The sequence below is a fragment of the Arabidopsis thaliana genome, assembly GCF_000001735.4.
Source record: "Arabidopsis thaliana chromosome 1 sequence".
Lineage (NCBI taxonomy): Eukaryota > Viridiplantae > Streptophyta > Magnoliopsida > Brassicales > Brassicaceae > Arabidopsis > Arabidopsis thaliana.
The window spans coordinates 22,739,574-22,762,859 of record NC_003070.9 but is presented as its reverse complement, the minus strand read 5'-3'; the positions used below and the strand labels follow the sequence as shown (position 1 = coordinate 22,762,859).

General features: G+C 32.2%; 3 protein-coding genes, 4 long non-coding RNA genes and 1 pseudogene across 16 annotated transcripts; 6 read left to right on the top strand and 2 right to left on the bottom strand.

Annotated features, from left to right (window-relative positions):
* Positions 1-6,472: 6,472 nt before the first annotated feature.
* Positions 6,473-9,249, top strand: AT1G61660 (basic helix-loop-helix (bHLH) DNA-binding superfamily protein). Of its 7 annotated transcripts, none has more exons than NM_104847.4 (8): positions 6,489-7,011; positions 7,132-7,540; positions 7,637-7,744; positions 7,831-7,896; positions 8,026-8,091; positions 8,186-8,239; positions 8,339-8,490; positions 8,854-9,249. In NM_104847.4, exons 1-8 carry the CDS (start codon positions 6,689-6,691, stop codon positions 8,855-8,857), a joined length of 1,182 nt encoding a protein of 393 aa, NP_564782.1. In that variant the 5' UTR covers positions 6,489-6,688; the 3' UTR covers positions 8,858-9,249. The 7 variants fall into 7 exon arrangements, with proteins under 7 accessions (NP_001322872.1, NP_564782.1, NP_001322873.1 ...); NM_001198355.1 differs by having other exon boundaries at positions 6,560-7,011; positions 7,646-7,744; positions 8,339-8,499; positions 8,854-9,124; NM_001333997.1 differs by having other exon boundaries at positions 6,473-7,011; positions 8,339-9,155.
* A 2,048-nt stretch (positions 9,250-11,297) lies between these two features.
* AT1G61650 lies at positions 11,298-11,895 on the top strand (annotated as a pseudogene). The gene has a single exon.
* A 1,700-nt stretch (positions 11,896-13,595) lies between these two features.
* On the top strand, positions 13,596-16,520 carry AT1G61640 (Protein kinase superfamily protein). Of its 3 annotated transcripts, NM_104846.4 has the most exons (5): positions 13,596-13,823; positions 14,025-15,333; positions 15,419-15,682; positions 15,771-15,926; positions 16,112-16,498. In NM_104846.4, exons 1-5 carry the CDS (start codon positions 13,807-13,809, stop codon positions 16,229-16,231), a joined length of 1,866 nt encoding a protein of 621 aa, NP_176358.2. In that variant the 5' UTR covers positions 13,596-13,806; the 3' UTR covers positions 16,232-16,498. The 3 variants fall into 3 exon arrangements, with proteins under 3 accessions (NP_176358.2, NP_001323013.1, NP_974065.1); NM_001333994.1 differs by having other exon boundaries at positions 13,608-13,823; positions 15,771-16,498; NM_202336.3 differs by having other exon boundaries at positions 13,661-13,823; positions 14,025-15,682; positions 16,112-16,520.
* A 192-nt stretch (positions 16,521-16,712) lies between these two features.
* Positions 16,713-18,653, bottom strand: ENT7 (equilibrative nucleoside transporter 7; the record flags this gene model as incomplete). The annotated part of the gene is made up of 8 exons (NM_104845.3): positions 16,713-16,859; positions 16,955-17,213; positions 17,303-17,639; positions 17,733-17,838; positions 17,924-18,067; positions 18,154-18,309; positions 18,404-18,508; positions 18,618-18,653. 8 exons carry the CDS (start codon positions 18,651-18,653, stop codon positions 16,749-16,751), a joined length of 1,254 nt encoding a protein of 417 aa, NP_176357.2. The 3' UTR covers positions 16,713-16,748.
* Positions 18,654-19,387: 734 nt separating this feature from the next.
* On the top strand, positions 19,388-19,688 carry AT1G08417. The gene has a single exon (NR_139427.1). It is a non-coding gene; the product is annotated as an other RNA (long non-coding RNA).
* A 1,249-nt stretch (positions 19,689-20,937) lies between these two features.
* AT1G08413 lies at positions 20,938-21,178 on the top strand. The gene has a single exon (NR_139426.1). It is a non-coding gene; the product is annotated as an other RNA (long non-coding RNA).
* Positions 21,044-21,285, bottom strand: AT1G08403. Its single transcript, NR_139425.1, has one exon. It is a non-coding gene; the product is annotated as an other RNA (long non-coding RNA).
* A 751-nt stretch (positions 21,286-22,036) lies between these two features.
* Positions 22,037-22,239, top strand: AT1G08397. Its single transcript, NR_139424.1, has one exon. It is a non-coding gene; the product is annotated as an other RNA (long non-coding RNA).
* Positions 22,240-23,286: the final 1,047 nt, after the last annotated feature.

Here is a 23,286-nt window from a genome sequence, read left to right as displayed (position 1 = left end):
CGCATCTCATTAAAAATAATTTATTTGTTTTTAGTCATAGACTACAAGTGAAATATATTGCGGCAACAAAAATAATAATTATTAATGTTGACTACGTGTTGTTCTTACGAATATAGGAAAAAAAAGACATAAAGTTTAATTATAGTACAATTTACTATGTCTATAAAGTGAACAAAAAAAGATACTAGTACTGTATAGTTTATACACGGTTTTATTAATTACTGTATAACATTTAAACAGATTTTGTAAAATGTTCTTACAATTAATATAGGGGCAATATATAATCTTATTTTAAAAATGATGAAGATGATTACAATTTATTATCAATGTTGTAGTCTATCAGAGCTTGTAACCTTCTTATACTAGTGTGAAGGTGATGAGTTGCGGATGCAAAATAGCTCAAGAAGAATAATGACTGCATTTTCGTATAGAGTTTTAAACATATAACTGTATTTTAGGAACGTAGGATATTTTTGCATAACAAAGGTTAGAGAAAGTGATTTATATATGTTTAAAGAAAAAACAAAGGTTAGTGAAATGTTATTATTTTATTCAAGTTTTATTAGTGTATGTAATTTGACTTAAATAACATGCTCTATTATAAAACAACAATATTTGCAAACTATATTCTTTTTAGTTGCAAATGTTATATCCAAGTATAGCAAGAGATCGCTCTCTCTTTATATCTCAACTATTACTTCAAAAACTATAGGCATAATCTTCGATTAGAATAAATTATTTTTGATCTTTCAAATGATCCTGGGTTTTACTACTAACTTTGAATTTTATTCATATTTATTAGAATTTTTCGGAAAACAAAAAGAACAAATGAAAATGACAAAACTAGAGTAAAAGCGTGGGGCGGCTCTTGTCGTGTTCTTGGCACGATATCTAGAAGAGTCGTATTGATCTTGAGTTCTGCGTTGACCTTTAATTGTAATCAAGAAAATAAATTGAATAAGAGATAAACTAGGAGTCAACTTTACCTAAAAAAAAAGTAAAACTTATAAGAAGACTACTACTTTTCACTGGTCAACCACTAATCAGTAGTACATAAACCAAAATTTTAGCGTGTCAAATGATTACAGTTTTTTGTTTAAATTACTTTCTCAGAAGACAATTAGAAGTTTATAAGTACTTTTTCAACTATCACCAGTTTCACATGTTTTAGCCAAATAAAAAATCATTACATGTTTATAAGTTCATGAACCATAAAATACTGTTCCATATTTAGATGTTATATAATTTGTAGAATGTCTACAAAACAAATGTGACTTATTACATGTGAATAATTCCATATTTTCTCAGTCCCAATTAATTCTCAGTTTTTACCTAATCATATGTAGTTCTCTTGGTGTCTATGAGAGTTCTCAAAAGTAGTGCGCCTCAAGGTCACGTATTCAAATTTTGATATAGGAAACATGACTAATTTACATATTTTTGTGTTTGGCGTCCAAGAAATTGTGTGTCAAGTTTATAACATTTTGGGTTCATAAAAAACATTAGTTTGATCGACCACAGTATTCTGGACACCACCTACTAAGAGTCTGACCATGCTTAGTTTTTAGCCAGTTGTATTGATAATGTGTGGTACCGGTAGAACCAATTGCATAATGATGATCGGGGACTTCATGTAAATATTTTTCATGTAGACGGTTCTTGGAACGGTGCTGTCCCAAAATTCGTTTTGCTCCACGAATTCGTGATAAAAATAACCAAGCAAAATTACAAACACAGAAACTTAAAATCTTACCTTTATTGCCAAATTTGTTTTTATCAGTTAGATGATTGCATGAATTGTGAACAAAAAAAAACATACAAGTAAAATCTAAAATGTAACAACTCCTTAATTTCACCATGACAAAATAACTTATATTGATCGTAAATGGACACAAATTAATATATAACATATATGAATCAAAAGATTCAGCTAAGAGTATATAACATATTTGTAACTTTTAGTTAGCTAGTTGTATAATAATACTATAATAGATATAAGTTAAGTAATTATATGTCACATGTAAATTAATATATCTATATGAAAAATAAGAAGTAGCAAATCATACACAATCCATTTTATAAATATTTGAATTCGATGTAAATTCAGGTTTCAACAGAAAAACAAGATGCAAAGTATAGATGTACACACCTTATGACTATGTCATTGTCATGTCATCAAACACTCTACAAATGTTGTGATATTACATTTGCGACATCTATTATGAGAATGAGTGGCATGTAATAAATTTTAAATTGATAAATTACCAAAGAAACCATAAGAACATTATGTTGATTTTGTCATATAAACTGTAATTAATTAAGCGAATAATTAAACTGACCGTAAATCATAATTAATAACCATAACTTAAGATAGGAGTGGACTAATTAAAGCGCTTTTCTTTTGACCGTCATTGCTACAAGGAATACAATTTCGTTTCTTTATTCATGGAGCTCACTACCCCACGTGTCTGTCACGGCCATGATGATTTTTTCCGATCGTATCATCATCGTTCTGTAATCGTGCAAAAAAAAAAAGCTTCGTTTTTGTAGTTTTCTGCATTTCATCCTTACGTCAGTATGACATATATCCTACATAGTATGAGATAATGAGATATATAATATTACGATCAATAAAAATTTGATAGATAAATAAAAATAGAAATACAACTGATATGTAAAATCGGATGTAGAAATGGCATGTCATGAGAGAAATATGCGTTACGCTTGTATTCTTCGACTGTTATTCTTCAGTGACTTTCATTTCAACCAATAAAAATAAAACAAAACATTATTTGTGTTCTAATATCTTTTGCATGTTAAAAGCCTCATAATAATATTTTATAGTTTATGTATGAGATAGCAAATTATCTGTATAATTGACAATTAATGGTTCGAAGTTTTTATCCGCACCATCACTAAAAAATTACGTAACTATACAAGTTTTAACACATCTCGCCATGATATACACTCTTTAGTAACAGTATTAATTGAATTCCAATATTACTTGGGTTTTTTTGTTGGTTTATATATATCAATATATCGAATATTTATATCAATTTTAATGATTATAGTATATTTTAATATGAGGTATTCCTTTTAAATTTCGATATGTTTAGTTTGTTTAAAAAATTAAGGCTGAGTTTGTTGCAAAAGAGATTAGTACGTATGTTGTTGACATAATTTGTTATATGGGACATTTTGAGAATTTGATTCATATAATACTAGGACTCTTTTTAGATAACTTAATTATTTATTAGTTTTCGAACTTATGTGAACTACATGAAAATAATAATTACATATGAGCTCCCGTGAGTCCCAAAAACAGCATTACGTTACTTACGTGTAAAAAGAATGTTATCATAAACATAAAAACAAAGAAACATGTGCTTTTCCAAATACAAAACAAAAAATTGTTAGGACATATGATGATTTGATTTTGGGGTTTGAAGAAAAGAATGAGTCGCTGACACTTATCCGACTATCTGCGCCAAACAAAGTCTCCACTCATATTTGCCGTGTGGGTCCTATTTTTTGACTACTTGTCGTTTTCCTTCACCTACTTTAAATTTTATACATGTTCATATTGCTTCTAATCGTATATACGTGTCTATATCACTTTATATACGTATATAGCAATACGTATTTTGGAGCAATTCTTCGTCAACTAAGTTTTTTTCATACAACGAGTGCATGAATCTCATTGTTCGTGATCAAGTTTTACTCCAACATCCGAAAGTGTTCGTATACTTGCATTGTGAAAAGCGGTATATTTCAAAACTAGTCGTTGATTCAACTATATATGTTGCCACCATGAATATACTAAACAGAAAATGGAAGAAAGCTGAATAAGATTGGGGACTATAAAATTTAGCATATGTGTCCGATAATAATAAAATCCAAATATCGACCGACAAGAGCTTAGAGGAGTGTCGGTGTACATATCGATGGGATCGACCAGACCGTTAGAGAAAACAACCGATGGGCTGACAAAGATTCTTCGGATTTAACTTATGTTGTCATACGGTGGCTGTGACACATTCTTTTGACGTTCATTTCATAACTTTTATTTTATCGATATCAACCTAAACGAAACAAGTGTTTTCATAAATAAATAAAAAGTTAGTCACGTTGCAATAATGAATTATTATTTTTTTCATTTTTGGCGGAGTGGACTGGTGGGCTTAAGCAAATTGATCAAATTTGTTTTGACACTTTCTTAGTTTATATTAAAATTAATTTTAATTGCACGATGAAAACTTACTAGTCAGTCGCATGGATCTGACCTAACTGTCTCTGTATTTCAGTGCTTCAAAGCTCTTTTAAGTTTTAAGTCAAAATGCATTGTGTCGCATAGAGAGACCATTAAGAAAAAAATTCAATTAGTTCTTAATTAATATTTTAATAATAATTAGATAAATTGGGGCCTTTATAGTCTTCATTTGTCCTCAATAGCCATTATCCAATAAAATATTACCAGTTTCATTTGATATTTTTGTGTCATATTTTTACCATTTAAGACTTTTCACAATTCGAATAGCCATGAACAATAAAAATCTACGAGTTTCATTTGATATTTTTTTTTTTTTGCCGAATACATTTAAGACTTTCACTTCTACTAACCATGAACAATGGTCTCCCAATTACAAAATATATTTTTGAATCATTGGACTACCATAAATGATTAGTGTCTTTTTTGTATTACATGTAACGTAAAAATACCATTCTTCAAGCATTCATAACAATTTTTTTTTTGTCAAGATACATAACGTAAATTTGAATTTCGTAATAACGATACTAGCACAATTTAGCTTAGAATATGTCCAATTTTTTTTTTTATTTTGAAAGGAGATAGATATATAAATATTATATACATGGATATCGGTGAAATTATGTTTATTATCTATGCCTATCGTTTGATAAAACTTGTATATTTTATGGACGGTGACACAGCCCGGTTCACTATGCCTCGAGCCGTATAATGATCATAAAGAACAGAACTGGTTACTATTATCAGGTTCAACAAATCCATTTTTTGATATTTTGTGTGGCTATCAGTCTATCACATAAAATGGAAAAAGAATTAAGAGAAAGAAGAAAAACAAAACAATGACTTGTAATTAAAGTGCAATAATTGATTGACTTATCAAATTTATTAGAAGAATAAAATATTTACGGAATTTAGAAAAAGCTAGTTGAAAAGAATAAGGACCGTTTGGTATAAAGAGATTGTGAAAAAAGTCACAAACACAATAGGTCCAGAAACGGTGACGTGACACACAGATCGAAACTCAGCATCGATCGACGATCGTCATCATATACCATTTATCCCTTTAGCCTCAAGCCACAAGAACAAATCTTATTTTATAGTACTATTTTTAACCGAAAGAATCCGATCGACAATGAAATAAATATCGAACTCATATCAAGTGCTAACTCTAGGTTTTGCCATTAATTTTGCGTTTTCCAATCGAGCTAAAAACAATTGATCGTCTATTAAAAAAATAAAAATTCCTATGATCGCTTTTTCGATCTAAAACTAATTTTTAGTAATAGTAATACCTGTTAAAGTATAAATATCCCTCCCAAGTACTGAAAACTCAAACCTGAACGAGCTAGCCTAGGACTCAACTTTTATCTCGAAAGAATCTTTGAATATTACTTTTGAAAATAAGTGAGTCTAATCCTTGAAGATATATGTTTTAAAGTTTTTTTTAGCAAATGCGATTGAGAAAACATATATTTTAACTTCAAGATAATCATTACTGTATGAAAGTATGGATAATTAATTAGAAGAAACGTTGTTCAAAAATTGGTTAGTCGTTTATAATTACCAAAATAATAAAACAATTATTAATACGCTTGCATAGACTAATTAGTTTTTTTTTTTCCTAAGCTTACTAAAGTGATCTGATAAAAATCATGTATGGAAGCATGAAAGTAATAAAAAAATATCAAGTTTCAAAATTTTAGTCTTTCATATTTATGTACATTTATATATATACGCATGCGTAGACTATAATCAGTCATTTTCGTGTTTTGTCTATACAATTACTAAAAACTGATTTAATCAAAATCGTGATATGTTTTCTATTTCTGACCACTTAATATAAACGATCGATTTGTAGAATTTGATGGCAACCAATCAAAGGTTACCGTTAGATATAATGTCTATATATAAATAGTATCCCCTTTTGGCATCTTGCATAATAGTACCAAACACCTATCTAATCTCAAATTAAATATTTAAATATTTATAAAATGAGGATCATTATCACTTCTTCGAAAAGCTAAGCAGCAAAGAAACAAATCTCACAAAGACAGTTGTTCTTATAATAATAGAAGAAAATTGAGGGATTAGGAACACTATTATTACAACATCTTTCTGTCAAATAAAATATTTAGCTTAAGGAAAAAATTTAAAATCAAGATTATTTAATTAAAAAAATCACATAGGAATGTTATGATGATATAAGTTTTTGTCTTCAAATGTCAACTAAATTCCGGTAATTTCCACACACTTGTCCGTACTTGCCTATATAAACATACACACCCTCATAAACATATATCAAAATTTTACACTTATGCTCTTCATATCACATACAACAAACTCATATATATAAAAACTTTAACCTTCGTATAGCAACGATCTAGTAGAAAGCTTATACTAAAACTTTCTGATTCTCTTAATATGGCGGAGGAGTTTAAAGCTACGGCATCGATTTGTGGTGGCGGAGGTGGCGCGTGGTGGAACTCGCCAAGGAGCGTTATGTCTCCTTCGGATCATTTCTTGTCACCATGCTTCGGAGCGGCTATCACTTCCAATGATTTTAGCTCGCAAGAGAATCATCTCAAATCTAGGATGACTTGTACGGACAACAACAACATCGTTTTCGGGCAGCGAGAGGCGGATTCTGACAGTGGAGGAAGTACCGTGACGATGGACTCGACGTTGCAGATGATGGGTCTAGGGTTTTCCTCAAATTGTTCTTCAGATTGGAACCAAACCATTTTGTAAACTTCTTAAAGAAAAACCCTAACTTAATTTTTTTTGTTCACTTTCTTGATGAACAAGATTGAAGATTTTTAATAATAATCATGAGATCTCTTTTGTTCTTGTTTTGTATTTTTCAGACAAGAAGACTTAAACTCAAGCTTCATAAGGAGCTCACAAGATCAAGATCATGGCCAAGGATTCTTATCCACAACTACTTCACCTTATATACTTAATCCAGCTTGTTCTTCATCTCCATCAACTTCTTCGTCCTCAAGCTTGATACGAACCTTTTACGATCCCGAACCAAGTCCATACAACTTTGTCTCCACCACAAGTGGTTCAATCAACGATCCTCAACTTTCTTGGGCTAATAAGACAAATCCTCATCATCAAGTAGCTTATGGACTAATTAACAGCTTCTCTAACAACGCAAACTCTCGACCCTTTTGGAATTCTTCATCAACCACTAACTTAAACAACACGACGCCGAGCAATTTTGTAACCACTCCGCAGATAATATCTACTCGTTTGGAGGACAAAACCAAGGTAAATTATCTCATATATGTCAAAATAATTTTGCTACTATATAAGTTTTGTGGCTATATTATTGAATTTATTTATTTATTTATTTTTGTTGAGAAGAATCTGAAGACAAGAGCTCAGAGTGAGTCTTTGAAGAGAGCAAAGGATAATGAATCTGCGGCGAAGAAACCGAGAGTCACCACGCCTTCACCGTTGCCAACTTTCAAGGTACATGATCATATTTCAAGATTTGTTTAAGACCTTTTATTTTAATTCAATTTCTTGGTGGATAAAATGGATTGTATATGTAACAGGTGAGAAAAGAGAATCTAAGGGACCAGATAACTTCATTACAACAACTAGTTTCACCTTTCGGAAAGGTGAATGATTTATGTGTTTACTTTATTTTATATGGCTTAATATATACAACCAAAAGCATTTATTTTCCCTTGGTTATGTATTGAGCTTCTTAGTTTGTTTATTTTGTATATCTTTGGGTTAAACTTCAGACAGATACTGCATCTGTTCTCCAAGAAGCTATAGAGTACATCAAGTTCCTTCACGACCAAGTCACTGTACGTTTCTTGTGATTTCTCTCCTAACTCACTGAATTCATAAAACCCTAGAAATGAGCAAATTTTTAAGCATATTAATGTTTTTTAAATACAGGTTCTAAGCACTCCATACATGAAACAAGGTGCCTCGAACCAACAACAACAGCAGGTTCAATACACGATCTAGTGTTTTAGTTTTGTCCAAGTTGGAGTCTTCGTGCTATAATCATGGTTAAATAAGTACTAATTTCAGTATGGATTCATGTAGATATCTGGTAAATCGAAGAGTCAAGATGAAAATGAGAATCACGAACTAAGAGGACATGGTCTATGTCTCGTCCCAATATCAAGCACGTTTCCGGTGGCTAACGAAACAACAGCCGATTTTTGGACACCAACGTTTGGGGGCAACAATTTCAGGTAGAGAAGGTGAATTACGTATATCATACGGTTCTTAATTAGCATTAAGATATTATTTAATAATGCTTAGCATAAAAATAAAAGAAAATAAAATTCACAAGTCATGATCAAAGATTGAATCATTACTTGGAGAAAAAGTAGAGATGGGAGAAGAAGAAGGTGACTCTTCAAAGGTGGGCAGAGGCAACAATAGTGTTGGAGGGGACCAACTACGAAAGCAAGAATGATTTAGGGCTTAGAAAATTTGGGATAATAATCTATCATAAACTAATAGATAGATATATTTTTAAAAACATTAACTTACATACTCTCATGTTATATATGTAATAATTAACCTAAATTTCACTTTTTAATTATATATAGGTGATTAAAGAGAGAGGGTTGTGGTTGTCAAGACGGATGGGAACATATGCTAAATTCAGCTTGGAGACTCTAAAGCATAACAATAATTTTTAATGTATTTTCTTCTTCTTTCAATATTTTAAGGGGGGTTTATTGCTGAATTTAGCATATATGGGTTGTTTTTATGTTGAATAACCTTTTGTTCCTGTCATTGTTCTTGAATATATATATATACATATTTTTGTCGTTGGTAACATCTTTGTTAATCACTTATTAAAGTTAGAGAACATAATAATTGGTGGTTTGTCATATGAAGTTCTTTGTTGTTTTTATAGAGTTGTTTTTTTCATGTTTAATCATAAATTTTAATTTTAACAATCACAAAACCAACACTTATAACCTAATTGTTTGTGATAGTGCCGTTACTCTTACATAGTTACATTTATGTCCAAACTTGCAAACTTGCACATTTTCTGGATACATGCATGTATTTATGTTCGTACATATCCATGTATAAATATGTGTCCATATGGATTCAACTTTTTGTTGGTTCGATTAAGAACTATATATTATGGAAATTCAGTAGTGGAAGCCAGTAGAATAGCGGCCCACACTGCTTCCTACTTTATGATTTGAATATACATATATGATTTTAGTATAGATACCGATAAATATATACTGATTTGCATTCAACATCATTTATGTTTACAGAAAAAAGATTATTCATATGTTACTATAAAGACATATATGTGTGTCTAATCTATCAAATGCCACTCAAAAATATATGCAATGCAAGAACAGAATTCTTACCTTAGATCTCAATATCGATAAAATACTCAACAAGTCCCATGCATGATTAGTACGTATTTATTATTAAAAAACAAAATCTCAAATTATGCCCTATTGGAAATTAATGTTGGTTTTCTCCAAAGTACAAACAAATTAAAAGAACATAGCATGGAGTCAGGATTCAAGATTCTAAAAAGTGAAAATGGAGTTAAGGTCGAAAGTGAACGTATGGAACGGTGAATCTACACATTCAAATATGGTTCTCGGAACCATAAATTAAAGAAGTACTAGGCTTGATTACCACAACATGTCTCTGGCCATTGGAAAGAGATCATTCCGCGACTAAAGGAGAACCGGCAAATGTTTGTTTATGAATGTTTTTCATGTTGCAACTAAGATTATCGTCGTTGATAGAGAGAAGTTAAGATTTGGTTGCAACTCATATTCGGCTATATCCTTTGTCTCAGGATCAACAAAAGTTACCGTCCTACGTAGATTTTTTGGATTCATGAGGTGCTTCGGCTCTTGTCATTGGTTTAATATGTAACTTGGATTCATGTAAATTTAAGTTGCTAAGTTTGTGAATCTAGTGACATCGGTCCCTCTTCTAGTCTTCTTAAATCTTAACCAATAAATTACAGAAAATGGTCGATTACAACTATATATGTGGTGGCTCATATAAATTTTTCGTACCTAACAAATAACAATCTTCGACATAAACAACATATAACTAGTCTAAAATATTGGATATTATATGAGAAAGATAGCATAAACTTGAGTACATTTCAAATCAAATTTAACTTCTACCTGAAAATTCGATTCACTAGTTTCAACTGTAGATCGATTAGAATCAATGTTGTAATAGAGTTTGACAAAATATGCCATGCGCCAAAAGAAAGGAGGATCATGTATAATGTAATATGAATATAAAAGGCAAAAGAAAACATTATGAGCATAAATTTTTAGTCTTTTAGATGTACAATAAAGGACGAACAAGTTTCATCTTTTTTGCTTTATGTGAATACAACAAGTTCTTAATATCTTCAGCTATAAGCTTCGTTTGATTGAAGCTTAAAAGCCTTATTCCTTTTTCTATAAATAAATCACATTGATTCTAATATTGTTTAAGTTTCCGAGTATCACAAAGACACACGGCTTATTTTCCTCCAAAGAGTTTATATATTCTCTACTATCATGAATCAAAATATATCCGTTTTATATTGATATCCTTTATATATTGATATCATTTACAGATTTTCTTTTGAAAATCTTTTACGTGAAGGTTTTTTTCCATAAAACATTCGAATGAAATTGCTCATATAGTTTATGAAGTTTGTTAATTGTTCCCAATATATTTAGAATCACAGAAGTAACCTTTAAATTGTGACATAGTGTTACAAAGATAACATTGGTAAAATTACTTTATTTTTGGCTTTTTTTTTATATGAACGGTAAAATAAAATTATCTATTTAAACTAGAACTGTACGGTTTTCTTTGGAAAAAAATCAGTCCAAAATAAAAGAGCTTACATGAAAAAGATAAAACCTCGTGCTATTGCCTTTTTTGCAAGACAATCAGCACGTATATTGTTTATAAGAGTCCTCTTTTTAAATGCTAGTCATCATGCATGGGATTAACTATATATCAACTTTCTCTTATGTTACATCATTTTTAGGTGTATTAGAAGGAATACAAATCAGAAGAAGATACTTGGGAGCCGTATGATGGATTGGGGTAAGGTTTTTTAAATTACTGCTTTGGCCTTCTCATGTTGTCCTCTAATCTGTATATGGTTTCATTAGAAAATACAAATAAAAACTTAAGGAATTCGTAACGAAGGGTTTCAAGTCAAATTTATTGCCACTTCTTGTAAGCTAAGTCATGTTAATTACACATGTAAATCCTCCAAATATTTCTTGTTCCCCACTTTTCGTAACTTTTCGACCTTGTGTCGTTCTTTTAGGAATATGTGCATCTTGTATGTGGGGGTCTTCCATGCCAGGGACTTAGTGGTTTTACACCGATTTAGAAATAAAGATAAACCACTTCAAGATGAAAAAAAACAATGAAGTGACGGTTTCATGAATATCATAGACTATACTTGAAGCCCAAATACGTCTTGATGGAGAACGTTGTAAATCTTTTAGGTTTCATGGAAAGATTTGTTGGTCGTTATGTTGTAGCTCGTCTTGTAAACAAGAATTACCAAGCAAGATGAGGCATAATGGCTGCTGGTGCATACAATGTTCCTCAATGTAGGTACATGGTGTATTAGTATCGGTAGATTAAGGATCCCAAATCAATTCATGAAGAGGAAATGAGGACTAAGGGAAGAAAGGCTAGAGTTTGGGAGAAGATGAAGATTGTGGAAAGTGGCATGTTGTTGCTGTTCCAGTCGGGATTGCCTTAGGATACATGTTTGGGATGGCGAGTCAAAGGTTGTGTGATGATAAACCTGTCATAGACTACCCTTTCATGTATCCCTGAATGTCTTAAGAGAAAGGTAGATTCTGATAGATTAAAGATCCCAATTCAGTTCATGAAAAGGAAATTGAGGACTAAGGGGAGAAAGCCGAGAGTCTGTGAGAAGAAGAAAATTATGGAAAGTGGCTAAGTGTCGAGTAAAGGAGTATTGAAGAAACCTCTTCCTGAGCTAGAGGATTTTTTCTTCTTATTATCTTCCTTTAGAGGATTCCAAAACAACTGTTGTGATCTCATCTCTTAATAACTTCTTCATTGTTTATCTTGCTTTGACTTGGATTTATATTAGGATTTAGGACTGTTTATTTTTTTTCTTTTAAATGATTTCATTAATAACTCTAAATTATCTGCTAGGTTTCATGATACTATGGGGATCCTCAGCTTTTGTTAGATAGGTTTGAGGAACTTAGTGAAGAAAGTACACATCTTGAATTATGGGTGGATACTAAGAATTAAATTATGAATTTCGTATTTATTAGATTAGTTGCTGAGGACGAATTATTGTTGGAGTGACTAATACTTGACGAAATCTTGATGCACTCTATTCTTTCCTTTTTATTTGCTCTACTTCAACATGAAGACTAAAACTATCAAAAGAGAGTTTAGATCCATGGAAATATGGAATGGATGTATTTAGGGATGGTAGAGTGTACACCAAGCTAGGGCATGTGCAGAACCTAACCTAAAGCTTAGGCAGCAACTGTTTTAAGATTTTACAACCAATTTTTTTTTAAATAGATCATGGGATCATAGGGGCCAGAGAGTGATTGCGCCTATCTACCCGAACTATTAACATCAGATAAATCAATCGTGTCTCTCCATCTTTTGCAATTACCATATTCTCTTTTAAGGTTTTTTTTTTTTTGTTTAACTGGTCAAGTTACTTATTACTCTATCTGTTATTTTTTAATTGATTTTCTAGAAAAACACACAAACACATATTAAAACTAATTATAAATATATTAGTTTTTGTGATGTAGATTTTTTTATAATTCTAAACCAATAATTATTTGTCTTAAAGTTTAAAATTCATCAATAATAACTAAAAATAGTGTCTAGAAAACTTAAAAATCAACTTTTTAAAAACAATTTTTTTTCTAAAAAATCAAATAATAATGAATAGAGGGAGTATCGACCAAAATTAAATTTTGTTATTATAAAAATGTGAAATTATTTTTTCACAACAAATTATTTAGCACTTTCAGTTGGGAAAATGGACACAAAAACAATTGATAATTTCTTTACGGAAAGATAAGTATGTTTTCATATAAAATAAATAAGTCAAAATAATTAAATAAATAATTCGAAATTAGTGAATTACCTCTGTGAAAACTATGGAAAAGTAGAATTTTCCATATATTTTTAATTTCTATCTACCAAGCTTTTTATTTCAAAAACATTCATCCAATTAATAAAATAAATTGAAATGTCAAAGTGAATCCAATAAACGAATAAGCCGACAAATAAAATTTTAGCGTGAAGCCCACGAGGTTTTTTTTATGGGCCCCACTTTTCTCCGCACCAAATCACTGACTTCTCTTTCTCCGTATCTTTCTTCAGCTCCTAAAACCCAGAACCTTCTTTTTCCGGCGAGGGAAGAGCTTCCTCAGCCCTAATCGCTAAATCGATGAAATTATGCTCCCAACGTTTAACGGTTTAAAGATCATTCCAAAAACTCAACCTTTTGCGTGTCTCCTCTCGCCATGACCCTAATCTCAAGGTTCGTCTCTAATCTCATATTCAGGGTCTCTCGTGAATCTCTAATCCGATTAATTTTGATTGCCCTTTTAGCCGGAGATTGCTTAAATTGATTGCTATGTTTAAAAATTGAACCTTTGTTTATAAAGTTTTGAACTTTTCTCCAAAGTCTTCGTTTGATTAGATCTTCATTGGGTGGGTTTGGTTTTGGTTTCTTTTGCAGATTTTTGATCTCTAGAGTGATTAGTAGAACTCTGTTTTCGAATCAGAATAATAGAACAGCTATTAATGTTTCTGTAAAGTTGCCACAATTCAGAATTCAGAGTAATGGATATCACACATTGGGTCTTCTTCATAATGTTAAAGGAAGGTTTTTAGGTAGTAATCATCATCAGCTTGCGCGTAGGAGCTATTCGATTGCAGTTGCGAGTAATGTAGTTAAGCAACATGCTCAAGTCTCTTGGGGAAGGCTTGTACAGAGAGTAACTCTGAGTCGTAGTTGGAACTTACCTCGGATAAGTCAGATTGCTCAAGCGTGTAGCTTGTCTTTAGCCCGTTCGCACTTCTTGTTACCTGGTTTATTGGCTCTTACCTATAGACAAGTGGCGTATGCGCAAAGGGTGGTTCCAAATCCTGTGGTCTATTCTCCTTCACACATTTCTCCTTATAGGAGTTCGATAAACTTCCCTATCGTTCTCTCGTCTTTAGTGTTTTCTGCGGTCAAGGGTGTTGTTCTGATCGGGAGAGCTCTTTATTTAGCAATTTTGTTTTCTCCAAATGTTATTATGGCGTTGTTGGGATTTGCTTGCGGGCCTCGTTACAGACAGCTGCAGTATGAGGTCCTCCATCGAACTCTGGAGAAAGCAGGTCCTGCTTTTATCAAATTTGGTCAATGGATTGCTACGCGACCTGATCGGTTTAATAAGGATTTGTGTTTGCAGCTTTCAAAGCTTCACAGTAATGCTCCTGAGCACAGTTTTGCGTTCACCAAAAAGAGCATTGAAAATGCATTTGGTCGTAAACTCTCTGAGATATTTGAGGAATTTGATGAGGCGCCAGTGGCATCTGGGAGTATAGCTCAAGTACACCGAGCTTCCTTGAAGTTTCAGTATGCAGGACAAAAGGTGAAGTCCTCGGAAGTTGCTGTGAAAGTTAGACATCCTTGTGTTGAGGAAACGATGAAGCGAGATTTTGTGATAATTAATTTCGTGGCGAGGCTAACCACTTTTATTCCGGGGTTAAATTGGCTTAGATTGGACGAGTGTGTGCAACAGTTTAGTGTCTACATGTTGTCCCAAGTTGATCTCTCAAGGGAAGCTTCTCATTTGAGTCGGTTTATATATAACTTCCGTGGATGGAAAGATGTCTCTTTTCCTAAGCCCATCTATCCTCTAATACATCCCGCTGTTTTAGTCGAGACGTATGAGCACGGAGAGAGTGTGGCTCGTTATGTTGATGGCTCCGAAGGACAAGAAAAACTTAAGGCTAAAGTAGCTCATATCGGAACTAATGCTCTCTTGAAAATGCTCCTGGTTCTGTCTCTTTCTTCACAGTGTATCTTTTTATTCATTTCGGTTACTTATGTAACTTATAGTTGCTTTGATTCTTGTTTTTCAGGTCGACAACTTCATTCATGCTGATATGCATCCTGGGAATATTCTTGTCCGGCCAAACAATACTAGAAGAGGTCTATTCAGATCGAGGAAGCCACACATCGTTTTCCTAGATGTGGGCATGACTGCAGAACTTTCAAAAACTGACCGAGATAACCTACTCGGATTTTTCAAGGCCGTTGCACGTAGAGACGGCCGGACTGCTGCTGAACGAACACTTAAATTATCTAAACAACAGAATTGTCCTGATCCACAGGCCTTTATCAAGGTAAGATCTCTGCTCTGTGTTTCTCTTACATCATTCAAAGTTTCTTCATTTTTGTAGTGTTTATACATACATACACACATTTTGACAGGAAGTAGAAGAAGCATTTACATTCTGGGGAACAGAGGAAGGGGATCTAGTCCATCCAGCGGATTGTATGCACGAACTATTCGAGAAAATGAGGAGTCATAGAGTTAATATCGACGGCAATGTGTCCACCGTCATGTTTACAACATTAGTTCTCGAGGTGAGTTTAAATCTCTTATCATCCCATAGAACCACGAAGAACACTCGCCTTTTGGATTATTATTGACCTATGAACTTTAGCTAGAGTTGATTACATCAGTATTTTAGAGCCAGTCTCTTGATGGTTTAAAGTTTGCTTCAAATCTAACAACACTGAGGTTTGTGCTTAACTTTCCACGTTTTCAGGGTTGGCAACGGAAACTGGATCCAGGATACGATGTGATGCGTACGCTACAAACAATGCTGCTGAAAACGGATTGGATGAAATCACTTTCTTACACGATCGATGGACTTATGGCTCCGTAGATTGAAAAGGTTCAATCTTTGATTCTTTTACCCATTTAACACTTGAGAGCCACATTTTTGTTTTGTTGCCTTAGGATGTGAAGAAGAACCAAAACATATATTTTAGAGAAAAACAAAGGAAAAGTCCTTTACTGTTTTGTCTTCTTCTTATCTTTTGCTTATTCTTTGATTATTCTTTTTGCTAGAAATTGGAATTCTTCATCATTCTAAAACAGAGAATTTGTATTTTGGGTATATATCAGTTTTGAATTTCCTCGAAGCTCAAAGAACAACCAGTGATAAATTTTCTAAATTCATTCGACCTATAAATATCTCTCCTTCATTTGAAAAAAAAATATACTCAACTGAACATAACTTGTTTCATCCACACTAGTTACAATAGAGATAAAAATAAATTTTAGACAAAACCCTGAAGAATTAATGTCAAAAAACACATTCAACCGTTAAATTGTAATGAGCTGAATTTTAATAATTTTGCGCTTGGCAGCAAAAAAAAAAGAAAATAGTTATATGATCTCTAAAACGAATCGTTGCCAATGAGCCAAAGCCAACCCAAACAAACTCCAGCGAAGATCCCTCCCAATAGAAACACACACATCAAATTCCCTAATGCATTTGCTTCCGGTCCCTATACAAATTTGATCGAACCAAATTAACATAACCGATCAAATATTAAACCAAATCGAACCGAGGTTGAGTTTTGTAAGGAGAGAAGTAACTTACATTGTAGCCCTTTGGTGCAGTGCTGAAGATACAAACGGTTAAATAACCGTTACTCAATCCCAAGAAAGAGGTGAGGAAAAGCATCCATCCTTGATCTGCGTATTTAGCAGTAAAGTAAAAGGCCGGAACGAGCAAAAGACGTGCCACAACGCAGACCGTGATCCATTTCCTAGACTCCATTGCTAACGGTTTGATCGAGGGAATGAACCTCGATATCGCATCCCACCCGTTGTACATGGCTACTAGAACCGGTGCATACCTTTCAACACATCAAAACATAAATGGTAATTTTTATGTAACCAATATGAGCATAGAATGGTTTAAAAAAAAAATGTTAATGTTGCATACCAATCGCCCAATCTATGTTCTCCTGTGTTCTCGTAAAGAAACCCCGGGAAAATCGATAGCGTCACCACGTAAATCAAGGAAAGATTGATTCCAAGATCTATGTTTTCCCGTAGTAACTGCTTCTTGGTTAGTTTTTGGATCTTGGACTCATCCATTTGGTGAACCTGTTCAGCTTGCTCTTGGAGGCCAGCTGCGGCAAGATCCGCTGAAACAGTTTTGGCCCCTTCTTTCCCAGCTTTTGCGCGGTAGTACTTCACGATAGGGAGCTTAGCAAAGACTAGTGTATATAGAAAGACACAGGCTAACTCGATCAATGTCGCTATTCCTATGAACAACACTGCAAAAAAATAAACAAACACATAATGATTAAAATTAGCTTAACAAAGATAACACTACAAGCGCCTATAAGAATTTGTAGGAGAGGCATTACAAGCGCCTTTTCGAAGACCATCAGGCGAATTGTCGAAGATTGCTTTAGTAATAAGCCTTAATACCGAGGTTAGAGCTCCAGCTATGCCTAAACCGGCCATGAACGCCTGACAAAATAATCAAACATTTTAACAAGTAACAACATTAAGTTAAATGGATATTACCATTGCAAAAATACAACAAAGTTTTAACCTGGATGAAGTCGGGGGACATGAAGGATAAATCTCCAACCATTGCACCTTGTACAAAAGCATCAGCGAGACCGAAAAGAGCAACGATCAAACATAACAACACATATGCTACTACGCTTCCACTGCCATGTGAAGCAAGATCCAACTTCACCAAACCGAATCAAATCAAGTCAAAATCACAACTTTATATTTATAAAACCAACGTTACAACAGAAAAATGAGAGTACTTACAATGATGAGACAAAAGGTACCAGCGGTATAAAGGCTATACCCAAAAATGTTACGAAGTCGAGTATTGAGCTTAGCTTCTTTAGTAGCAAGTGTTATTATAAACACATTCGCAACCAATTGGTAAACTATTGTCAGCACCCTCGATGGATGGTATTTCTGTTGTTAACCAAGTAAACATATCAAATTAAACTGATTTATATATCCACTGAAACAATTTGTCTTAATACCGAAAAGTTGCTTAGAGTCATACTGGGAAAAGTTGATAATAGTAATCAGTGATGGTCAGCATCGCATTCCATGCCACGAGAGACCCTACTCCAAGGAAACAACACACAAGTCTTGCTACATTCTTGCCCTGTTCATCATCAAAATTATTTCAGAAGTTGCATATATCACTATATATAATAATTACTATGTAGTGTGTAATTTATGAATGATTGATTAATATGAAACTGTACACTAACCTCGATCCTGCTAGGGATATCCTCTGGATTAGTCATCAGGCGATCACAAATCCCCTAAATCTTCAAAATCTTTAAAACAACTGTAAATATATAAAATTTAGTTACTAGCAAAGAAACTTCGTCTATTATTGAAACGACTAACAATTCAACCTCTTAGGGTTTCTTACATATGAATAAACTCTAACTTTTTGAATCACGTTCTTCACAATTTTCGAGTATTTCACCCAAAAAAAAAACTCCTGATATTCATGAGTTGGTCTAGGGTCACTGATCAAAGAAAAATAAATAAAATTCTACGAGTAGGAAAAAAATGCTAACCTTAGGGAAACTTATTCAAAGTTGGCAGCAAACGATGTAAGAAATCCCCCAAAACCTAAGAAAATATGAGATTTTATAAAAAAAAAAGATTCTTTGATTCCGAAATCAATGGATTTATCTGAGGTAGAATCGTAACAAATTTAATCCGAAAAAGATTCGTTGACAAAAAATGAGAGAAACAAAAATTGGAAAAAATATTCATCAGTAGTAGTTAAGAATTTTTTGCTCAAAAGTAAATTTAAATCTGATAAAGAAGGGAATATATATTTAATTTAATTATAGAAGATTTGGTTTTACTCCGCTGAATGCGTGTGATTATCTAAATACATATATAGTTATAAATATTTGTTTGTTTGACATTGATAGAAATAAGAAATTATTTTCTTATGGTTGAAAATTGCTATATTTATTTTAGGATTTCTTTAGTTAAAGGTATATACCGTATATTAATTTACTTCCTATATAACACACCAAAAAAAAAAAAATTACTTCTACCCTGTTCTTTTGTTGATCGCTGCGACAAGCACCGGCGGCACAAAATATAAAAGAAAAAAGAAGGAGAGATGAAGGTGAGATGAATGAAAGAGTCGCAGCGATAGATCTGAAGAGATAGGAAAAAGGGAATTTGAGACGCTGAAAATTCCAGCGTCTACGGAATGGTCGAATTATAGTTGCTGCGGCAGAGATGAAAGAGAGGAGAAATGAAAGTGAAAGAGAGATGAGAGCTTTTTTTGGATCGCAGGTAGCTGACGCAGCGATCAATCAAAGAACAGGGCCTTCCTATATATATTTATACCTTTCTGAGGATTATATGTTATTTAAGACAAAAAGAATATGATCTTAATAAATATATAGATTGGACTGATTTTTTTTTTTCAAATCAATTTGTCAGCAACTAATAATCTAGTAATTGCACCTAGTATCAATGAAGAAATGAGTTTACACCACACAAATAGATTCTTAAAAATAATTTCAAATTTCAAATCTAAACCTTAAATAATTGACTACTCTCAATAAGTTAACACCCCCTTAATGATTTGATTTTCATCTATACCTGTTATGAGAAATGTAAAAAAAAAAAAAAAATGTAATTTAGATGTGAAGACTCTAGTCCCAAATTTCTTTGCTTTTTTTATCCCATACGAACTATCACTTTTAAAAAAGAGTGGGAGAGTTAAGTTTATATTACTTAATCACATCTACCAGAACCAATATACTTTTTTTCAAACCAAACTAAACTAGAGGCAAATTTGTCTTCGTGATTCTTGGTTTCATAATATCTTGGTAGTTAAACATCGTATTCGTATGGTAAGACTACATTTTTAACTTAAGGAATATTTTATAAGCATATGGAACTAGAGAAAGTTTGTGTGCAACAATTTCACAATTAAACATCGATGAACTAGTAGTCTAGTACTATTCATAAATCAACTAAAATGTAGTACTTTTGCGGTGATGGGAAAAAGCTTACCTCCAATTGTGAGAGCATGCTATTCTTATGGATGGTACCACCGGTGACGGTGTTCCAATTGTTTCAATGATTGATCTAATACGAGAAATAATAGTCTAATATTATACAACAAATAATAAGCTAACTAAAATTTATCAGAACCATAACTTTTTTAATAAAACTTAATTAACAACAGTTAAAAAAAACTGTGTTTTGTAACAGAAGTATCATCTAATATTAAAATTATTTTACAGGTTTACTAGGGTTGATTAAGTTACGGAGTTGATGCAAAAACAAAAGAAGAACTAATATTATTTTTGTTATTTTAATCAAGATATGTATAATGATTTAATCCTAGAAATTAAAACGGATCAACTAAAAATTTAACACAAAACACAAAAAAAGAATCATCCTGATGAGAACAAACAAACAATAGCCGCCGCATCATCGAAACAAACGAAATTAAACAACTAAAAGAGATTAACCTAAATCAATAAAATCCTAATTAATGTTTACATGAATATTTTTCGCAGATCGTAGTTAGAATTAGTAATCGCTGCTTGATAGCTTCCCTCTCCGCCACGCTCTTCCTCGCCATAGCTCTCCTGATATAAAGTTTCCGACTATTAAAACGATCCACAGAGGATAATGCCTGTGACATGGAAGTTAGATCGAATGCACTTTTTTTCTTTGTCGGGACATTAGTTTTCACAAGAAGAGCTTTGTCGCTTGGTTTGTTGATAGCTTCTTTGAGCGAACTTAGATCAAAAGTAGAACCTCCATCATCGTTGATCTTAACTAGTTTTTTCTCTGAAATTTTCTTTGACTCTGGCTTCATCGTTTCGTCGACAGAGATCAAAAGTAAACAATAGGTTTAGAGAGAGACATGGAAGGGAATTTCCTTTATATATAGAAGATGTAACTCGTTTACGACCTAAACTAGGCCCAACAGATGTTTTCGTGGTGGGCCCAATAAAATTAGGTCAAATAATATTATTTCTAAAGGAAATTGATGGAGCTAAACAAAATTAGTTTCCATTCTTTGTTTGCGCTAGTTTTAAATTTTGATATATATTTTTTAACCATCATTAAAATAGTTTTTATATTCAATACAAAAACAGAATCCTCTAGATTTTAGAAAATCTTCAAAACTTTTTGGGTGATAAAATTGCATTTCAATCATCTTGTTTTAATTACATTTTTGATGATAAATTTACAATCTATTAATTACATTTCCATTTTATAATTAATCATACTTTATAAGTAAGCCAAATCTATTAATTAAGAAATAAAATTAAACAAAGAAAATAAAGAACCTAACAAACAATAAAAAGAATCATCAATTATCTTTTTTTAAATCAAATATATATACATCAATCCTAGAAATTAAAACGGATCAACAAAAAATAATATTAAATTAAAAAAAAAATCTCCAAAACCTAATAATAAAGAGAAATTATCATTGATGAGAATGAACGTAACAACAATCGCCGCATCATCACAACGACATGAAAATTACCAAACTAATTCCAAGAAATTAACGTGAATCATAAACTATTTTTTTTTTTTATTGAAATATTTTTGTTGTAACACGACACTCCTTAGAAATCGAAACTGGTTCTGCTCAAAAAATTCCTTATCCTCCGTTGATGCTAGACGTCTCTTCATCGCATTCACATAACATCTCCGTTTATCACACTGACGATTCACAGAGGATAATGCATGCGACATCGATGTTAAATCGAATGAATCTTTTTTCTTAGTCTTTGGGACAATGGTCTCCACTAGAAGTGGCTTCTCGCTTGCATTGTTGGCAGCCTCTTTGAGCAAACTTAGATCAAACGAAGAGTCGCAAACGCCATCGTTGATCTGAATCCTTCTTTTCTCGTTAATTTTCTTTGATTCTGGCTTCATATTTTTGTTGAGAATCAAAAGTATTAGGTTATAGTGATATCTAATTGCTTATATAGAAGATGTAATCCGTTATGGGCCATAATGGACCCAAATTTTGTTTTTATGAACAAAGGCCGAAATAGGCATATATGTTTGTTTTTTTTGTTTTTTTTTGAAGTTTTAAAAGTCTTTGGATTTAAATTTTCGAAAAGAAAATCATTCATTAAAATAAATCTTAGATTCTCTACTAAAATAAAAAAAAATGTTACTGGATTCTCTAGATTTTAGGAAAGCAAAAACTTGATTGGATAAAAGAGATGCATTAACTCATATTATTTAATTAATAAGAAAATTATCTAGGATTAAAGTGGAAATTTTTAGTTTTTGATATTATAATTAATAGATATACTAGAATCTTAAAAACGAAAGGAGATCAATTAATTAAGAAATAATTTACCTTTTTTTATTGTTCAAAGAATAAATTATTTACCTAAAAAAAGAAAATCCAAACTTAAAATTGAATAGAATCATCAATGACAGTAACGAACAAATAATTTGAAATATATATATATATTTAAATTTTCACTAAACAATTATTTAGATTTTAATTATTGAAAATTAAACGTTAACATGAACAAACAAATAAAATGTTTAAATACCAAGTAAATATATATGAGAAGAATATTTGTATGAAAAATATATATAGTCAGACAATTTGGTTTTTTACACTTCTATAAAAATTTATGCAAAATGAGACTTACATGCAAGACTTGGTACTAATAATCAAAAATGGTGAGGATTGTGTTCCATGCTAGTGCTACAAGTTTTCTTATTCCTAGGATACAACATACCACCACTACTTTAAACTTACCCTAGTCCATATATTCACCCATCATAATCCAAATCAATTTTAATTTACATTGATGAAAGCTAAGCACATTATGTAAATTTACTAACCTGGAGCTTCCTTGTGATATTCTGTGATCCTAAACGTACGTATCAGCCACA